The 21,104-nt window shown below is 42.2% G+C and overlaps 1 protein-coding gene across 3 annotated transcripts in view; it reads left to right on the top strand.

The window, feature by feature from the left end:
- CDH13 (cadherin 13) overlaps positions 1 to 21,104 on the top strand; it is a 451,300-nt gene that overhangs the window by 411,348 nt on the left and 18,848 nt on the right. For 2 of the 3 annotated variants that reach the window (XM_040075801.2, XM_040075800.2), the window contains exons 11-13: positions 10,117 to 10,259; positions 18,693 to 18,926; positions 20,179 to 20,394. In XM_040075801.2, coding sequence (XP_039931735.1) covers positions 10,117 to 10,259; positions 18,693 to 18,926; positions 20,179 to 20,394 — 593 coding nt within the window. Of the gene's footprint in view, positions 1 to 10,116; positions 10,260 to 18,692; positions 18,927 to 20,178; positions 20,433 to 21,104 lie in introns of those variants that run through there. The other variant, XM_040075799.2, reaches the window with a different exon arrangement.

Genomic DNA, 21,104 nt, shown 5'->3' with positions numbered 1-21,104 from the left:
ACAATCTTAATTTAAAAGATATTATTAACTGGGAATAAATGGGCTTTCTCTTCTCATTATCAGGTGGTAATGTAACTTTTCTTTGGATATTATGTACTCACATTATTCAGCCTGTTACTGAATTTCTCATCTGGCCTTTCCTTTTCTTGTTATTGGTGCTACAATGTTGGAAAGTGTTTTTTCTCTATGGGTTTTAATTCCTCTAGGTTACATAGCTGTACAAATCGCCAGGAGAGCCTATTTTCCTCCTATGAATTCAGTTCTTTCTAAACAAAGATAAGCAAGGGAACTGAAAGGAAAAACACATCAATTTTTGCATTACTAATCCCAGAGTGACATTTTATTTTATTTTATTTTATTTTATTTTATTTTATTTTATTTTATTTTATTTTATTTTATTTTATTTTATTTTATACCATCTCCAGCTCTATCACTGTCCTGTAGAGAGTTCAACTTTCATAACAGATGCATGGAGTTTAACTGGGCAATGAGGAATTAACTCCTAACTAACAACTCCTAATTAACTCCTCGATTGCCATCGAACTGTGACCAAAGTCATTCTGATTGGATTCTGTGCCATCATGGAGTGGTTTAGTCTGGAACTCCACATCTCTTCCCCAAAGGAAATCTTTATCAAGGCTGGAGCCAGGAGAAGCCCTTCACTCCCAGTGTCACACCAGGAGTCAGAACAGGCTGGGGGTGAGTCCCCATCCCTGGAAGTGCCCAAAGCTCCGTGGATGTGGCACTTGGGGACACGAGTTAGTGGTGGCCTTGGCAGTGCTGGGTTAATGGCTGGACTTGATCTTAAATATCTTGGGCAATCTTAATAATTCCATGATTCCATGACTCTGCGCCAGCAGGAACCCGAATTTCCAGCCCAGGGCTCTGCCTCTGTCCAGCTGATGCCTCAAGTTTTATCTTTCATGTGTTTCAGGTTCTGTGCTGCCCAGGTTGCAGCTCTGAGCTCACATTCGGTGTCACTCAGCTCTCTGCACACAGCAGGGACACAAAACAAATCCTGTTCCTGCTGCACACCAAGGACAACTTTCAGCCCCAAAAGCACAAACAAGGGTGGCTGGAGGGAGGAACAAGAAGGATGGGAGCTCACAGCCTGGAGCTGGAATTGGACAATTAAACCCCAAAATGCAAATGGACCAAAACTTATAAAAGTGTGAGACCTCGTGACTGTTTGTCCATTTTGTGCCCATTTTGGGTCCACCTTGGGTGTGTCCCTGGCCAGGCTTTTGTCCTGCCCAAGGTGTATCCTAAGACTTTTCTATAAATATCTGCTTTATTCCCTGGCTCTGCCCAGTCTCTGTTCCAGGTCAGCCTTCCCAAGGCATCACAGCTCTCTCCTTCAGGGACCCAGCAGGGGACAGAGGCACAAGCAGTGGTGGCATTTGGTTGGTTCAGAGCTGGCATCCGTGCCATGGTGGCTGCAGAGGTGTTGTGGAACCTCCCAGCCTCGCTGGCAAAGCTCTGCCAGCAGGAGCAGAGATGATGGGAATTGTGTCCCTGTGTGCCTGGAGTGTGTCACCAGGAGCTGGTGGCACCCAGAGGCTGTGACAGCAGGAGCAGCAGTGGCCCTGCAGAGGCTGAGGGTGCTGCTGCAGCCCCCTGAGTGCTCACACAGCTCTGCACATCCCCTCTGTGAGACGTCAACTCTTCATTGTTGTGAGCTGCAAACACGAAATATCCTCCTGGGGCTCAGCTCCACGCTCAGCAAAGACCACAATAATGGCTCAGGCAGTGCTCTAATGTGAGGAAAAAACCCCAAGACTTAAGCCAGGTTTTGCCTGGATCAGGTTCAGCTCAGCTCCCAGGATCAGTGTTTCCCTTTTCCTTGAGCGAAATCTGCATTCCAACGTGGATCTTTGCCACTCAAGATTATGCCTGTCAAATACATGAAAACACACTTTTAATCAGCGGATTAGCAGCCAGTATCTCACCAAAATGAGTGTCTGGAGGGAACCCTGCAGCAGCAGCAGCAGCAGCAGCAGCAGCAGCAGCAGCACATTTGATGCTGGCTGTCCCATCCACGTTTCAGCAGAGTTGAGGGACAGAGCTGTGTGCTCACAGGGACAGCAGAGGGAAGGAGCAGGGCTGCTTTTCCTCCTCTGGCTGCAGCGTGCCGAGAAACTCGGAGCCTTTCCTAAGTCAGCAGAACGTTATTTCTCTCCCATCATCTCCCTGTTATGCCTTGGGAATAGCTGAGTCTCAGAAACGAGCCCTGTGCAAGCTCAGCCAGCTCGGGAATGCCCCAGCTCTGTCAGCACAGGAAAATACTGCATTGCTTTTCTGGCACTATCAGCTCCTTCACAGATTTTCCTTCGGAATTGCCACTTCTTGCACAGAAGTGCCAATTTATTGTGTGCTAAATTTTGCCCTTTCTTAGACTACCACATCCCCCCCCTTTTTTTTTTTCTTTTTCTTTTTCTTTTCTTTTCTTTTCTTTTCTTTTCTTTTCTTTTCTTTTCTTTTCTTTTCTTTTCTTTTCTTTTCTTTTCTTTTCTTTTCTTTTCTTTTCTTTTCTTTTCTTTTCTTTTCTCTTCTCTTCTCTTCTCTTCTCTTCTCTTCTCTTCTCTTCTCTTCTCTTCTTCCTTTTCTTTGTTGCTAAGCTAAGGAAATGCAAGTGAAAATATTTGTGCTGGTTTAACCTTTTCAACCCAAACTGTTCTAGGATTTCCTCCAGCACTGTAGAAGTGAAACATTATTATGTGTAGTAAGGGATAGGATGGAGAAAAATCTTTCTTTCAATAATTCCGAGTGCCTTGGGAGCAGCCAGGGATCCCATGTGTGCATGTTCAGACTGAGACACTGTTTGTGTCTCTTCTGTTTGTGTCATTTGTGAACATTCTTTTCCTTCCCAAAGATCTGCCATTAACAGGAAATTTTGTTAATGTTTAGTACCAAAGGAAGAAATTCTGCTAAATCTGCAGGATTTCCTTCCCACAATGTCCCCCTTGATATTTCCTGGTCCTGGGAGAAAGGCCTGTGATAGCTCTAGTCTTTATTATTAATTATTTTCCCAGTGACAAGGTGTTGTTCCCCATCACTGGGACATCCAGTGTCCTCCAGATTTTTATTGGACTGGATCTTTGACAAGCACTGATGAGAAAAGGCAACAAAAGAGGCAAGAGAGTGTGCAAGAGGTGTCCAGGGGTGTGTGCTGCTCTCACTCTGCTCTGAGGCACAAACTGTGCTGAAATGATTATTATTTTGTTTTCCTCCTCCTCTTGGAAATTCATTTGCAGAAACAGATCCCCTTCCTCCTTGAAGGGATGAGCTCCAGAGCCAAGGGTGGCCAGGGCTGGGAATATGTTTGGATGCACAGGCTGAGGATGTGAGCTCTTCTGGTGTCCCCTGCCCTGCCCTACCCTTTTGGGGGTGTTTGGATGTTTTTTGATGCCCAGGCGCAGGCTGTGAGCTCTGCTGGTGTCCCCTGCCCTTTTGGGGGTGTTTGGATGTGTTTGGATATTTTTGGATGCATAGGCTCAGGCTGTGAGCTCTGCTGGTGTCCCCTGCCCTGCCCTGCCCTTTTGGGGGTGTTTGTTTCCTGTGGTACTTTGGTATCAGCCACAGCTGGAGCTCCCTGGCAGCTGCCAGAGCAGTCCCTGGGCTGGGAGCAGCCCAGCAGGAGCTGGATTGATCCAGAGAGATTAAAACTTCTCGGTCTGACCCACTTCCAGCTCCTTTCTGTCCATCCCTTAGGAATAAAAAAAGAACTAGAGAAGCTGTAAAATGTGCTATTTCCCAGCTGTGCTCAATACTGACATTTCAATGGTGAATCTGCAGGGCTCTTATAAAAATTTCCCAGTTTTTCAAGAGATACCAGGGCAATTCTTGGACAGTGAGAGCAGCAAACGGATTTGCAGCGGGAGCAGCTGCCTCTGCTGCACAAAGAACAAGGATGTGCAGAAACTTTGATGGAGTTTTGCTGCCAAAATCCTTCTCTGGGTAGTTTGTAAAAGACCCTGAAGCTCATCTGATGCTGATTAGCTTTTGAGGCGCAATTGCTACAATGAGAAAACTTTTACTGATTTGCATGTGTTGACAATTATTCTAACAGTAACAACCTGATTATAGCAGTGTGTTAGTCCCAGATACGGTGTATTATTCCCTAGCTTTAGGAATAATTCTGATAGTTATGGCCTCTGGTTTCATTTAACCACAGCCCTAATCACTTCTGATTAAAACACACATAAATGAGTTGTGGATTTTTAATTTTTTTTTTTTTTTTTACACCTCAGCTTCTAGTTTTTTTGGTTGTTTTTTTTTTTTTTCCCCAAAGGAAAGAAAAAGAGAAAATTAGGTTTCAGCACAATGAAATGTTTGAAAGACTGTACAAAAATAAAGAAACATATTTTTGTTTCCAGAACATTTTATTTAACCACCTCATTAATACAGTTTTATTGTTTTGATTTGATTAATTGCTGTAGGTTTTGAGTTTGGATTTATTTTATTATTCGAGTTGCAATGACTCTCCTGTTACTTTCTTCATGTTTACCAAGGGCTTCACACCATTATTTCCCCACACAAATAACTAATTAGTCAACCACTTTCTCGTTTGACACTTCTCAGCGGCGGGGGACTGAAAACTGAATTTCATCCAATATTTCATTCTGGTTTGATGGAATCATTGGAGGTAGGGAATTGTGATGAAAGCCAGCCTGTTAAATCCCTGATGTGATGAGCAAAACAAGGCTGAGAGGAGGAATCTTGTAGCTCAGGTGAGGAGATGGGGTGCATGGTTTTCACAGTGCTCTGCAGATGCCAACAGGAGAAATCCCTGCCTGCAAACCCTTCCTCGGGCACGGGAACCGCTTCCAGGGCTAAAATCTGAGACCACCGGCACCGGAGCTGTGATGTCTGCTTAGACAGGATTAACACAAAACATCTGCAAGGTGAAATCTGGGCAAAAACTCCCAGGAATTGGAGGGACACTCTGAGATCACCCAGGAAGAAGCTGCTGCAGGGAGTTCCTACAAAAGCTCCGCTGCAGGGCTGATGGACTCACCCTGGAACGTGTCAGAGTCATCAGTGAAAGCTGCATTTCTGGGGGCCAAAAATGCACAGAGTCACTTGTGGCACAACATTGATGTGGGGTTCTAATTTATTTTTTTTACTTTGTACTCTAAGTTGACTTTTCCAGCCTGTGAAAGTACTGCAAGGCCATAAATCCATTCCATGAGGCTGAAAAATGGCCCTTTCATAAATCCTCGATCTTCAGTGGGTTTAAAATTGCATCTGACTTAACACCTTCCTCAACAGCGTTGCCAGAACATGTGATTTATTTGAGGTTTTAGATTTTGTTAATGACATGTTTATTCCGATTAATAATAATAGTATTTCAGATTAAATTAGGTTTTTTTTTTTTTTTTTTTTAAGAATTTAGCCAAAGTAACTTGAATCTCTGCAGGAGAGCACTGCAGGAGCACTGCTGCTCATGTAGCATAGAGCCACACTTTTAATGCAATTAAATCCAAATTCAAATCCCTTCATTTCATATGAACTAATGGTAAAGATGCCTGCCTAGGCTTAGCTTGGTAGCTGGAGTGTGTAAATCAAAGATGGGAAGCACAAGCAGAGTTTAGATTTTGCTTTCCTTTCTGACTTTTCAGCATCTTCTGGGTTAACTTTGTGTTAATAGAGCATAACCACGCACTGTAACCACAAGGAGCGTGTTTAGGCCAAGGTTTAGGCCAGACACAGTGAGGTTTAAGATTTACAAAAGGTCTTGTGTTTAGGGGCTGCAGCAGCAGATTTTAGCCAGTGGCTTTATATCTGAGTAAAAAATGGAATCCAAACCTCGGTATTCACCCGCACCTCGTAATTAATACATTTAATCAATCCACATTGTGTTTCAGTGTCTGAACAAAGAATCACAGATTAATAGAATGATTTGGGTTGGAAGAGCCCTTAAATGTCATCTCATTCCAACCTCCCTGCCGTGGGCAGGGATGTCACCCACTAGACCAGGATGCTCCAGGCTCCATCCAGCCTGGCCATGGAAAATGGAACAACATTCTTCCAACGGCTTTGGTGCCACAAACTTTTTAAAACTAAAACCAAAACAAGACAAACCACCACAATCATGGAAAAAATTTTTACAAGATCAAATGTTGGTAGAGCGACAGAACATTACTATGATACACATTAGAGTATTGTTCTTGTTTTCATTTCGCTTGGGATAGGAGTTAGAGACCCAGCTGGGCAAGGCTGGGAATGTATAGATAAATAGATAGATATAGAGATATAGATATATAAATAGAGATAAAGAGAGAGAGAGAGAGAGAGATCTATCACTGATATATCTATAAATATATAGATACATAGATATAGATATAGATAGATGATAGAGATACAGATGATGTAGATATAGATACATATTGATATAGATATAAATGATATAAATATAGATAGATTAGATATAGATATAGATATAGATATAGATATAGATATAGATATAGATATAGATATAGATTAGATATAGATATAGATATAGACATAGATATAGATATAGATATAAATATAGATAGATAGATACAGATATAGATGTAGATAGATATAGATTAGATATAGATTATATAGATATAGATATAGATATAGATATAGATATAGATATAGATATAGATATAGATATAGATGTAGATATAGATATAGATATAGATACAGATGATATAGATATAGATATAGATATAGATATAGATATAGATATAGATATAGATATAGATATAGATATAGATATAGATATAGATATAGATATAGATATAGATAGATATAGATATAGATAGATATAGATAGACAGTTTTTGCCCTCCCCAAAGCTTATCTCTCAGCCCAGCCTGGGAGCAGGAACTCCTTTGTTATCTCATGGCCAAAAAGCCGAATAAGGGCCGTGTGTGCTCAGCAATGAGCGTGGAGTGTGGTTCAGCTGGAGGATTGCTGTGCTGCAATAAGGTTCCCTTTCTGCTCTTCCTGGTGCCATATGCTGCCGTAATTAGTGCAGGCAAAAGGTAATGAGAGCACAGTGGAGAAGAGGGAGCGCCGTGGGAAGCAGGTTGATCTCTAAAACTCAGCATTATGTCATCCCTGCATAGAGCACAATACGGTTTTATTCCAGGTTTTTAATGGTGCGCTTATATTGTGGGAAGTTTGGTTTTTTTTATCTTTCTCTGAGAAGCACCACTGCTTCCCCAGCAGTGGATATTTGTGCTGCAATTGCTGCACCAGTCTCTCCCAAACACCTGTGAACCTTTTCCCAGGGGCAGTGGCTCATCATTTTTCAACCAGCCTTGATGTAATGTGGTTTATAAAATCGAAATTATTTCCATCTATCTGCTACTCTATTTTAGTTCTGCACCAAGTGCGTATTTTGATTTGTGTTCTGCTCTGCATCCATAACCTCTCTGTGTCTCTTTGGAGGTCTGTGCTTAAGGTGTGCACTCAAACACCACAGCAGACAATTTCCAGTCTGAGGGAGCTGTTTTTTGCCGCTCTCTTTGCATTACCTGGCTCAGACAATGCCAGGACATGAACTCAGTGCAAAGAGGTCACAGACAGAATATCTTACACCCACTTTCCCTTCCCTCTTGTCACACAGGCCCTTGGGAACTGTGACCACAGTTTAAAATTTTAAAAAACCCACCCAAAATGAAATAAACTCCACGAGCAGCACTAAATTGCACTGCTGCAAAGCAGAATAAGAAGAGTAATTGGCAGACGAGGGAGCACAGTTCTGTGTACATCTGATACGTCACTGTGCTCATGGCTGAAGATACAGGAGGTACATCCAGAGCAGCTCATGTTTAAACACCCCCCAAAACGGTCTGATTTGAAAAGCTGCTGTGCAATCGACAGATCCCACTGAAGTCAAAAGTGGGGAGTGAATCTTGGCATTCAAAACTTCTATTTTTATCACGGTTTTTATGATGGGTCTATTCTAAACCTTTGCCAGCAGAGCCCTGAAATGATGGAACAAAGAACAATTATCTTAACTGTGCTGCAATATGCTCTTACAATAAGTAAAAAGTGTGGTGGGAAAGACAAAGTACTACTCTTACAATATCCTGTGCCAAATCACAGGTTATACAATCCAGGTTTTTATTTGCACAGCCAATAGTGCTTTGTAGAGCAATCAGGGAAGATAATACAATCCATTTTACATTCTCATTACTTTAGAAGTGTTGAATCTTCTGAAATGGTTTCAGGGTTAATTGAGAATTTGCAGTTTTACAATAGACTCGGAATTGTTTAGGCTGCCTTTGTTTCATATTTTTGTGCATACCTTTGTTGCAAAGTGATAAAAACAACAATAAAAGAAGAAACAAAGAAGTGAAATGAAATACTGATCGGCATTGTTGCCGTTCCAGGCACTCATTTTTGTGGGAGATAAAGCTGAGCTATTGATTAATGTTTAAATGGCTATTAAGAGGAAGGACCTGTTGGGTTGATGGAAGATCTCACTGTGGACTAATGCTTTCCTTTGATTCTTCTCCACATATTCCCTAAGGGATAATTTCTGCTCCTGGGGAAGCCAGTGGTGAAACTCTTGAGTTACTTTTCCGCCAGCATAAATAAACCAACTGTTTTCCCTATTCATCTCTTTTTCTGCATAAATTCCAAAACTTTCTGGTTTCCAAATCTGCTCTTTAACTTATTTTAACATCATAAAAGCCCACAAAGGTGTGCCATTTCTCCTGGCTGTAAATGCTGCCGTTTTGATGCTCACTCTGGCTGCCTGAGCACAGAATGTTCCTGTACACCACAGCCAAGCTCAGCAGCCCCCAGGAAGTTTCATTTTTCAAGCCTGAAGGAAAGCTGTGGTAAAAGCAGCAGGATGGGCAGGGCAGTCTGTCAGCACTTTGTTAGAGGCTGGCATTTCCTTTCATTTTACCTTTTTTTTTTTTTTTTTTTGGCAACATTATGACACAGGACTTTCAGGTGAATCCACTTTCAGGTGAATGCCACTGTGAGGCACTGCCTTGGCACAGACTCATTAAATAATAACAGGTTCCATGTCAATTACTGGTCACTTAAAATGCCTGTAAAAAGTTGGTTGGTGGTCTATGACCTCTAACAATTCACTACAGAAAAGATAAACAGGTTATTATCCCAGGTATTGATTATATGATTGGAGCCTTGGTTTAAAATGCTAACACATTTAATTGGAGAGGGAATTGGTATCAGTTAATTCAGCTCTGGGTTGTTCTATTACTTAATATATTTAACTGAGTATAGAATTGGGCCCTAATCATGAACATTCTGACATTTATTGCTTCAGTCAAGCAGGGAAGTTCCTGGAGTGTAAACTCCACAATCTCTCTAAACATTTCCAGTTTTGGGGGCTCACTATTTGTGCTGAATAAAGGGGACAAAAGCCCACCAGGGAATTTCATATTGTTGGGAGATCTTGGAGACAACATTTCCAAACTCTGATTGACACAAGGTGGATGTGGTTGGATTTAATCAGCAGAAGGAAGAAGCTCCAGATCCCAGAGCGCAGAACAAGCGTGTGCAAACAGGGCTGGGTGTAACCACTTCCCCACAGACCTGCTGGATTCATTGTCTGACCCTCTTTTTGCTGCCATTCCCCACAATTGAGTAATTTTCCAGCTCACCCGAAGTAAGTAATGGTAAGAAAACAACAACAAAACAAAAATCAAAACAAAACAAAACAAAAAAGAGTGAAACACTTAAAAAGTGAGTTAAAAATACAACCTGCAGTCCAACTGGAATTTTGAGTCTGGAGAAAGGAGGGCTGCGATAGGATTCAGGATGTCAGTGTGGATGCAGAGGTGCATTGGAAGTGTTTTGGCTGTGTAGCACAGGTCCTGTATAATATCCTAAATATTGATTTCTCTGCTGAACTTTGGGACAAATATATATATATATATCCAAAGGAATTGACTCAAACCTCTCTCTATATCTCCCCGTGCCAGCTAAGCCTAACACTGAACTGTCTCTAAGGGAGGGCACGAGCTCAAATTGTGTTTCTGAAACCTTAAGAGATCCGCTGGCGGGAGCCGGCGAGCGCGCAGACAAATTCCCTTGCAGCAGCGGGGTTGTTTTCTGCTCAGATCTATAACTCTGTAACAACTTCTGCACTTCTGTTCAGGTACTCAGTGCACAAGGACCCAGCAGGGTGGCTGGAAATCAACCCCACCAACGGCACCGTTGGCACCACGGCGGTGCTGGACAGGGAATCTCCCTTCGTGCACAACAACGTCTACACCGCGCTCTTCCTGGCCATCGACAGCGGTGAGTCCCCAGCAGAGGGGAAACCCTCTGGTTTCCTGCTTGGAACGCTCTGGTCTGAAAGCTGCACGTGTAAAGTTGACCATTTTACAGCACCTCTCTGCCTGAAATGGATCAGAGGTCGTTCTGGAAAACAAAAAGAGAGTGGAATTAACTGAAAACTTCATAACAGGTTTAATTCAGGTTTATACCTCACTCGTTTATTCCTGCACTGATGTCTTAATGCTAGGTGCAATTGGTGTAGAAGCATTCTTGGAAATGTAATAAATCTTCCCAATCTGAGTTAATTTCTTCACAGTATTTCAGCAGTCGGCGTGCCTGAGGCACTTAAATACGGATAGCAGCCCCTCCTTGATATGCTGGATTATAATCCATTCAATACAATGACAGTGACAGTAAAAACATAACTAAACCCCTTGTTAAAATGCAGCGATCTTTGCATATCGTGTGTACTAAAGTTCCCCCTGTCAAATAGAATCCCAATTAAGCTGTTGAAGGAAAATGCAGCGAGTGACTTTGGAGCAGAGGACGAAAGAGAAAATCCTGGACGTTCCAAATCTCCTGAGCTAAAAGCACAAAATAAATAAAAGTTTTGACTGTAATATAACAGCTAATGTGCTAACACTTTTTCACAGCTGCAGCTGGTTCGGCTCTGGTGATGAATTGTAAAGTGCTCTTTTTAGGAGAGTAATTCTACATTTTTGTAAGCACATGACTCAGGGAGCATTTGCAGGGCCTGACAGGAGAAAGAAAATAGCACCTTAAGTATAACAGAAAAAAAAAAAAAAAAAAAAATCTGCTGAGGCGATGATTTACTTATACATTAATATACGTATTTTCCTTAGGAAATTTCTGGAAGGGAATGTAGCACTAAGCATATTCCTGTCTTTTGCTTGCTGCTGGATTTTTATTTTTTTTTTAAATGCATCTTAAAATCAGGTGCGCTGGGAAATGTCATCTCACAATGGAAGTAAAAATTTGGGATATTACTGAGGGGTTACCCAAAGGACAAAGATGTGTTTTAAAGGTGAAGTCAGATATTGTCAAAGAGAATAGATGGAAAAAAATAAATGAGTGTTTTTGACTGTGAGAACCAGCCTGAGAAATGTGGATTTTGGGGGACATCTTTATGCTGGAATTTAAGCCTTGCTCGTTTATTCTAAGCCCAGAACTTCATTGCTTTTAATTCTCAGATTTTTTTTTTTTTCTTTTTTTTTTTTTTCCCCCATTCTGGATAAATGAGAGAAGGGGAAGCTGTGAGAGAAAAGGAATCCTGCTCACTTGGGGTTCTGAGCCAGCACTGATCCCAGCCCCTGGAATTGTGTTTATTTGTGGTTGTGCAGCTCTGTCTGTGCAGGAGTTCATCCTCTCTGGCATTGTTGACTCCTGTGACTGCAATGATTGCAAACCACACGTGTGCACTTAGGGATGTCTTGCTAAGGTGTTAATAATGATCATTTCTGAGCACTGCACCCCTGCCATGTGCATGGGAGTGGGAATAAACAGCACAACTTAATTAGCTGATATTAACCCCGTGCCCTGCATCACCTCTGGATTAATTACCAGGCAGCTTGGGGAGCACATTAAACTTAGAGATGGGCTGGGAAATGGGAAAATTTTCTGCTGGCTTGAATGAATTACTCTGTGGCTAAAACAACCAAGGAAGTTTTAGAGGTGGTCTCAGCAGGTTGGGGTTCTGCCTTGTCCCCTGCAGGGACAACTGGGACTGGCAGGATTCCTGGGAAGTGTTCCCAAACTTGTCTCCAGGCCACTGACAATGTGAACTAGCACAGCTGGGAGAGCGACTTTATCCCTCCAACCATCACAGCTAACATCCAGCTTGAAATATTGCGTTAGATGAGAAGCCAGGTTGTGGGAGAATGATATGAAATGAATACAGAATTATTTCAGGACTCTAAAAGCAGGTTATGTTAACTTAAAAAGGGGAAAAAATCAGATTGAGCATAACTGTCTGCGTCTCTTTAGAGCAGCATTGTCCACAGACTGCAGACCTCTCTCTTCAGGTTAATAAGTGGAGCCTGTCTAATACCAGTGAATATGCCTGGGACTTCTCAGTGAGAGGGCAGCCAAAGGCAGGATTAAGAATTGTCAAATGAAATAGGGTAATAAAGTGAGAATTTAGAGGCATTTCCAATAGAGCGAGTCATTTGCTTGGGCTAACAGACTTGTGGTGAAAAGGGAGGAGAGGAAAAAAATAAATACTTGAGCAGAAATTCATTTTTTGAAAGTTCAGTGGAGGTTTTTATTTCCTTTGGCCTCTCAGCTTATCTCTGAGTCAAATCTGGGATGTGCTTGCACAGCACTGAGGAAGTCTGAGCTGCCACAGGCTTTCCTTCCCTTTCCTTTCCTGGAAATGCAGAGAGCTCAGGCAATGCCCAGGGCAGAGCCCAACAGTGGGAATTGGAGCCCAGAGCAGCTCCCAGCAGAGCAGGCACTGCAAGATCTGTGACAGTCTTCAACAGAATTTATAGTGAATCACTCTAAAATCACACAAGGCCCTGTACCTTAGACACCTGCTAAAGCATAAATGCAAATATTACTCAGTGTTCACAGCACTGGAGTTTACCTGCTTACAGAAGAGTTCTGCTGTCCTATTGTGCTCCACGCTCAGCTCTTTATAAAATGACCTCACATTCGAGTGCTGTCCTGGGTGAGGAGCAGAGACAGCTGAAAACAAACTCCACAGTGATCCTTTTTCCATCTCCTTTTGCTGATGTCAGTGGAGAATCTGTCACCAGCCCCAGCAGGCACCGACTCCTTATTATTACACTTCAGTGCAGGGAGCAAGTGCCAGGGCATTTCATTTTTTTATCTGTAAAGTGTTGGATATTTCTGTCACAAGCAAAACCTGGAGCTTTGTGCTCGGTAGTTCTTTGTGTAAATCCATCACATCTTTATCTTTTTTTGGGATATCACAAAACTGTTCTTTACCAGTAGGACAGGAACAACGAAAGGGGCACGGAAAATAGAGTCACTCCACTGCAGGAAATAAGTCAGCTCTTTATGAGATTCTTTATTTTTATGACCTTTATGATATTATTTCTCAGCATTACCGAATTAACTGCAGCTCAAGGTGGTAAAGTATGAATTATGTTATCCCCGATCCAAACAGTTCCTGTATCTTCCCAAACACACTTGAAACAATGTGTAACAGCAAATTTGATGGAAACAGTGTTAATTTGTAGATAATAAAATTTTGACCTTTTATGGGGGCACATTTCACTTTAAAGAGGACTACTTGGAAGAAATATCCTAATTTTCTCAGTACATTTGATTTCAGTAAAAGGTCAATGCAGTGTCTTTAGAATTAGAAAACTTTTTATTAAAGACCTGTGTGAACATAGAGTCTCTGGCCTATTAAAGAAGAAATTAAACACTGGTTGGAAATACCATGCAGCAGAGTTAACACATTAAAGTGTCATCAACTGTGTTTAATCTGAGAATGAGCTGATAATGGGGCAAAGTCAGGTTTATGCAAACTTGGGAAGCGTCAGAGGTTTCATCCAATTAACAAAAGAGCCAACAACGGTGATAATTTTATTCCCTGGGTTTAGCTCTCTAATCGCTGAACCCAGTGTGGTGTCACAGCATTATTGGGAGCTTTTCTGCCAAGCACACCTGGGTGAAACACAGAGGAGAAATCATCTGGGTTTGAGAAACCTGTGTGGGAATTTCGAATGTGCTCTGTGGTCTCATCCTGCAGGTTCCATTACTCACTGGAAATTTGGGATGGGGATCACAGAGCAGAACACCTGGATGTTTTTCTCACTCAGCCATGCTAGGAACTCTTTTTTCCCCCCCCGTATTCTGAGACTTTAAGTCACAATCTAGAAAAAGTAAGAGAAGAGGAAAGCATGGTTGGATGTGAAGCTAAAAAATAGCTGGAAAATGTGTGAAATCTTTTAAAAGATAAAATTAGTTTCTCCATTTCCTTTTAGAGGCATGATAATAGTAATAATTTATCCCCAGATCTACCTTACTTATGCAATAATCACCCTTTTTTTTTTTTGGTGGAAATAATTTCCTATTGTGTCACCATTTTCTATCTTTAAAACCAGAATCTTTGGTTATTTTTGGTTGCTCAGCTCATGGAAAATCCACCTGTGCTGTCCAAGGCTGTCACCTGGTGACGGATGATGGCACACTAACCTTGCTGGTGGGGTTAAATGCAAGCTGAAGTTGGATTCCACCATTCTCATGCCCCCCCAGTGGGGTCCCAGCTAAAGGCAGGGAGAAACCTTCTCCCAGCGAGAGGGTCTGATCAGTGTGAGCATCCACCTTCCCTCCCTGCCGTTCCTGTCAGCAGGGAGCTCCTGAGACAAAAATCGGGAATACAAGAGCTTCTGCTGCATTAAGCAAAGAGAAGGAACGTCAGTAAAAGTCGTTTTAGTTGTGAGGTTTGGGTTTGCCTTGAGCTACATTGGCCAGTTTAAGAAAAAACAACTTGGACTCTGTTTCTCTGACTGGGGTCTCTTGCACTTGTGAGCTGTGGCTCTGTTTCAGTTTTCCCGAGCAAAATGAAGGATTAGTGAATCAGGTTTTTGCTTTTCTCCTCTGTTTCCAAGGAGCAGCTGAACCTAAGCAATCCTGGATGCCATTTATTGTGCAGGTCTTGGCACTGCTAATCATTAGAAATAAAAGTTATTATTCTGTACACTGATGAGCAGGAGCACACAACACCCAGAAGAAGCTGGAGTAACAAAGAGATGTGTGGCAGTTTGCAATTAGGACTTTTCCTTACATGTATCTAACCTGTCTTCTCACTCCATGATGTATCTAATTAAATTACCATAGATTGATTCCACCTAAAACACGCTATTTTTTGAAGAAATCAGGCAATTAGTTACCATGGCAACCCAATTAAGCCAGTTTTATACCCCTTATCTTAATTGCTGTATTAATTGAGAAGAGAAAATAAATTGAAGACTCATCCTTTTCTTGCCATTTGAAATTTCAGTAAAATATGAATTGCACACAAAATATTGTTTTAATTTGTCATCATGGACTCATGATTAGAAAAAGAAATTAGAATGCTGAAAACAGTATTTAAGACGGATGGCATATGTCAGTAGCAATTTGATATGCTGAAAGAGCTGTGCTCTTTTGAAATGTAATTACTCAAAAACAGGAGCTGCATATATTATCTGAGGGGATGAATGAAGGGTTGTAACTTTGGGAGATTTTTTATTTTACGTATTTCACAAGGCACCTATACGTTTAATATGTGTGGGGAACGCAAGGGAAATTTGGATTCATGGGGAATTCGGGACAAAAATGTCAGCATATGGCTTGGAGGAGAGCAGTTCTGTGAGCAGCACACCCAGGTTTTGGTGTCTCCCCCCTCTGCTGGTTCCATTTGCTTTGGCTGATCCATTGATGGAGTTCATCCTGAGCGTGGAATGTGGTGGAACAGAGCTGCCTGCACGGGATCCCTGCCTGCAGGGAGGGCGCTGCTGCCAGAGCAGCACACACAGATTTTCTGAGCAGAAAAACAGCATATGGAGGGGAAAAAAAAAATACAAAAACCCAGTGCGAGGGATGAGAAAGAGCTATGTGTTTAGATTCTCAGAGCAGCATCATTAGAAAGCATGAAAAGCACTGTTCTCAGAGTCCTTGTTTGAAGAGCAGTGTGTAAGTTGTGTGACTTTACACTAATAATTCTGATATTATTCTGTGCAGCTTTTCATTAAGGTTCAAGCATTAGAAGTACACAAAGTATCTTTTTCTGTAACAATTCCTTTCAAACTAGTTTTTTTCGACTGTAGGTAGCAAAATGGTCATTTATGCTGATAGCACTAAAATCCAATTTAAAATCCACATTTCCTGGTAACAGCCCCTTACATTGGAGACTCAGATCACCACTGAGTTTTCACTTTATTTCAGAATGGAATTATCCATCCTTCAGCCTCTGTTTCAGCAGCTTCTACACAAACCAATGATGCTGTTTCACTCCTATGGTTGCCATGATATATTCCACTTCTGGGAGTTTGGAATTCTCTCTGTCCCCAATGGCTCTAAGGGCACCAAATATTGAAAGTGTTCATCCTCAGTGGGGATGGTCAGTGCTGGTCAGTGCCAAATGGAATCAGAGCTCTTTGGAAAAGCTGCTCCTGAGGGTGGTTGGGGCTCTTTAGGTCTTGCTTTGCTGATTAATTCTGCTTTCAGCCATAAGGTTTGCCAATGCAAATTAAAAGCTTTACTTCTGAATTAAAATATTCTATGGGTAGCATTCCTTTCAAAATCAAAGGCATCTGGAGATCCTGGGATTTGGAATTATTTCAATAGCATAATACCATCAAATTTATGAAAGTCATACATTCCCAATGGATGAGTTGTGACCATTTTTCCTTGATTCATTTCTTGTTACATTTTTATGACGTGTGTTAACAAGCTCCAGTTTATGACCCTGACATTTGCTTTTTTCTCTTTTGGAGGTGTTCATAAATCAACAAAAGATTTTTTTTGTTTAAATCATTATAAGTAAACCAAGCAAAGAATAAGTCATTGGAATGGACAGAAGCAATTTCCTTCCTCTCTTTTATTTTGTGTGTAATATTTGCTCAGCCCCTGAACCATACAAAGAGTGAAACATTTGCATGGCAGGGAAAACGCAGCCGTATCTGCGTGTGACAAAATAGCAGGACATCCATAATGCTGTTGGCTTCTTCATTTCAAAAGGCAGATTTTAATATTACTGACTTCAGAGAAAGATAAGAAGGGCAGCGCATAAGACATTATCAGTCCAGTGTGGAAATAATGCATTCAAAATTAAAGACAGCAGTTTAATTAAGTGCATGAAAGGCTGGCTTTTATGATCATATTTCAAACACTAGAATGTCTTTTCATCCATTCTGCCATATGACTTTACTTAATAATATATCAAGAACAAAAAACGTGTTGGAGTCTTTCTGTAAATTCAATTAGTCCAATAAAAAGTGAAAAATAGTTTCTTTTTCATTAAAAAGAACTCAGCCCTAACCCTTCCGATGACAAAGTGCGAGATGAGAAGGGAGGGCGAGGCTGGAGAAGGATGAACATTCTGCCTTTGTGATGCATTTCTGCGCAGGGAACAGATGAAGTGTCACCATTAGTAACATTTGTTATTGAAAGGACTAATTGCATTCTGCTGCAGGCAGCAGTTTATCAGATCCACACCACTAGGTGTTTGCTTCTGCCTTGGGATGCTCCCCCAGCACGGCAATAACTCGGTTTATTCAATTATGCTGCGGATAACTTCCCTTTCAAAGCCCGGGTTATTGGGCTGCTGTGAGCAGGGTGATCCTGCTGAAGGGAACCTCTGAGCTGTGAATGCTCTGGCACCTTGCCCTGGTGCTGCACAGGTTAAGTGCAGCCTCTTGAATCCATTCTGAGAGGGTTTATGCTCAGGGAAGTGCAGGGATCGCAGCTCCCTGTGCTCAGCCAGGAAAAAAGCGCGATAAACAACCCAGGAGCGCAGCGTTTCGGATGAGACCTCGTTAATGCCGGCCACAATAAAGGACAAAACGCGCATTCAGAAAACTTTGAGGGGATTTTAACGGGAGGCCAGAGGGAGCTGACAGGAGCTGTTGTGCTTTAGGCTGGAGGCAGCGGGTGGCTGGCTCAGCCACGGCACACGTCTGCAGTGACCGGGAGTTATTACCACTTGTCAGCTCCTGGGTGACCCCTGTGAAATGAGGTGCTGAAATGAGGCAAACTCTGCCTTCCCTGCTCCCCCAGTGCCACCGGGGCTGGTTTGTCACTCACAGCCCCGGCACAGGGCCTTGTAGCGGTGAATAAACAACACCCTCACCTCTGCAGCTGGCTCTGGGGTCAGGGCTGAGGCAGGCTGGCAAATCACTGAGAAGGTTTGAGAGCGCTGCCAGCGCGGGGTGAAGAACCCATCTCATCTCCCCGAGCTGCCTCCGACAGGTTTCGCTTCTGCTGACACAACTGCACGCGGCCCTCGGGGTCGATAGCAATGGTCTGGTCCCGTCCTGCTTCTGGGCACCCGCCACACAACCTGATTCCTCTCTGCTGGCGCTTTTCCTCGTACTTGTCTCATTCTTGATTCTTTTAATACCGCGCTATCTGTCCAGGGGATGGTTCCCAGTGTGCTTCTCTCAGTATGTGCTGATGAACAGATTCTGTTCCAGATATCTATTCATGTCCTACCCTCATTTTGACTTCAAAATATTCCTCTCCCAGAGGTTTCCTTCAGAATAATTTTCCGTACTGTAGAGAATCAGACAGGCCTCATTCTGAAAATCAGCAATGAATTTACAGGAGTGACTCATCAGGTATTTTAAGCAATAATTTCCATATAAAAGGGGTAAGAACAATAAAAATTATTTCCCTTTGCAAGCCTGCAGGTGCAAATAGAAGCAAGAGTTTATGGAAATGAGATCTAATAAACAGATGTTTGTTTTTTTCCTGTAGGTAACCCTCCTGCTACGGGTACGGGGACTTTGCACATCACCTTGGAGGATGTCAACGACAACGTCCCATCCCTTTATCCAACGCTGGCAAAAGTTTGTGACGACGCAAAAGATCTCAGGGTAGTGGTTCTAGGAGCATCAGACAAAGACCTTCATCCCAACACAGACCCATTCAAATTTGAACTCAGCAAGCAATCCGGCCCAGAAAAGTTGTGGAGAATCAACAGGCTTAACAGTAAGGCTGTAACTCCGATTATTGTTTTTATTGTATTTATTGTATTTATTTCTCCCGCTCCTCCATCCCAGGGGACTCTCCCTGAGGCAATGGGGGAATTTAGGAGGGATTTTGCCTGAAAGGTTTGTAAGATGGACCCACTGCTGCTGCTTTACCCTGTGCTGGGTCTGCCTGTGGGGCACCCCAGCTCTGAAACCTGGAACTTCTTCTTTTGTGTCTGCTGAACTTTCTTCTTTCAGTTTTGTGTTAATGAGGGGCAGCTAATGACTGCTAATTTTGTGAAGATTACTGTGTCTCATGGCACACAATTAGTTTGCACAAGGTGCACGAGGCTTTGCTGTAGCACAGCATGAAAATTTTGCACGGGTTTTAGTGATGTAATTGAAAAACATCCTAATTATAAGTATTTAACTCTTCACAAATAAAATACCCCAATGCACAGGGACCTCACACAATTGGTAAGAGGATCATCAGATTGCAGAAGGTTTGTGTGTCGAATTGTGGGCACAAAGTACAGCCCTTCTTCTTAATGTGGATTATTACTATTTCTTTTCTGAAATGTGTTATTTTTCTCTGCCACGTGAATCTTTTAATTCACGTCATAGTCTTAGAAAAAACAAGAGGTGGATGTGATGGCTGCACCTGCCTGCAGGACAAAGGGGAGGAGCTGTTTTCTTGGCTATTCTCCAAGCATCAAACCACCCCTCTGTTACACCCTAAAAGAATTATCACACCCCCCTGGGTGCCAAGTGCTGCTGTGGCCCTCGGTTCCCCAGCTGGAGCAGATCTGTGGATTTGCAAGGGGCTTTACTTCCCTTCCCTGCCTTCTCAGGGAATTTATGGAAGTGGTTCAGCAGCTTTGCCTGTACTTCCCGGCAAGAGGGGTTTATTTCTTCCTTTGGCAAGTAAATTTATCATCTCTTCTTGTCATTTTGGGGGTGACATGCCCTAACATTTCAGTAGTATATTAGTTTTCACAGGCAACTTCTGACCAAGTAATGTATTTTAAAAAAAAAAGGCTCTTAAAAGTCTTTTGGTGGGGTTTGGAATAAGTTTGTATGTAGATTTCAGCCCATGAAAGCATTTCAGTACTGCCTCTTCTCTCCAATTCAATTATTTTGGTTTTTTTCTTAGTGTATTCTCATTTTCTTCCTGATTTCCATGACTAACTCACGTGTCTGATGTTGCTTGCAGATTCCTTCACCCTTCCAAGCAACCAGCCCTTGGTTAATTCTCCCCTCATCCTTTGCAGATACCCATGCCCAGGTCATCCTGCTTCAGAACCTGAAAAAGGCCAATTACAACATCCCCATCTCAGTGACAGATTCTGGAAAACCTCCCCTGACCAACACCACAGAACTGAGATTACAAGTGTGTACCTGCAAGAAATCCAAAATGGACTGCAGTGCAACGGATGCTCTCCACATCAGCCTGACCCTAATCCTCCTTTCACTCCTCAGTTTATTTTGTAAGTCTTTTGCTGAGCTGTAAGTAGTGGAGTGTTGTTCATCTGCTCATTTGTGCTCTGCATCAGAAAACCCTCCAAGGAAGAAGTTCCATTCATACATTGATATCACAATGCTGTAATTTTGAGTTCTTTTTCCATGAGGGAATAGCTGTGAGAAAGGTGGGGGGAGGGTTTTTTTCACAGTCAAAAAAAAAAAAAAAGAAATTAGCAATGAATGCCTGATTGTCAAATTAAGAAATAGAAGCAATAATTTTCGAGGAATCAAAGGGAATCAGAGCTAACATATGATAAACTGAGAAGAACCAGCTGTAGTAGCAGATTTGTGCAACGCTTGCTTTCATCTCTCCCCACTTGAATTCAGTTCAAACCCAGAGAGAGGAGATTAAAGGTGTTCATGTAATAATGGCTGTTCTGGGTCACCAGGAAAACGAGGACTGTCTGCTCCAATCTATTCCTCCACATAAAATGTGCAAGTGACTGGAACATGGGGAACTTATTTGAGATTCTGGGCTTAGAACCACCCAGAGCTGATAATCAAATGGCCAGTCTGGGTTGGAGGGCAGAGAGAGCTGACAGGTAAAAGAAATTTCTGCTGTTTCTGAGAAACAAAATTTGTAAATCTCATTTGGAAAACTAACTTGAATTGGAAGAGGGGAAAAAAAAAAAAAAAAAAAAATCCCAGAATGGCTCAAAAGTAGGAATTCAAAGCC

This window comes from Hirundo rustica, chromosome 11 (assembly GCF_015227805.2).
Source record: "Hirundo rustica isolate bHirRus1 chromosome 11, bHirRus1.pri.v3, whole genome shotgun sequence".
Taxonomy (NCBI): Eukaryota; Metazoa; Chordata; class Aves; order Passeriformes; family Hirundinidae; genus Hirundo; species Hirundo rustica.
Note: the sequence above shows the minus strand (reverse complement) of the source record. Positions and strands in the feature narration are given on the sequence as shown.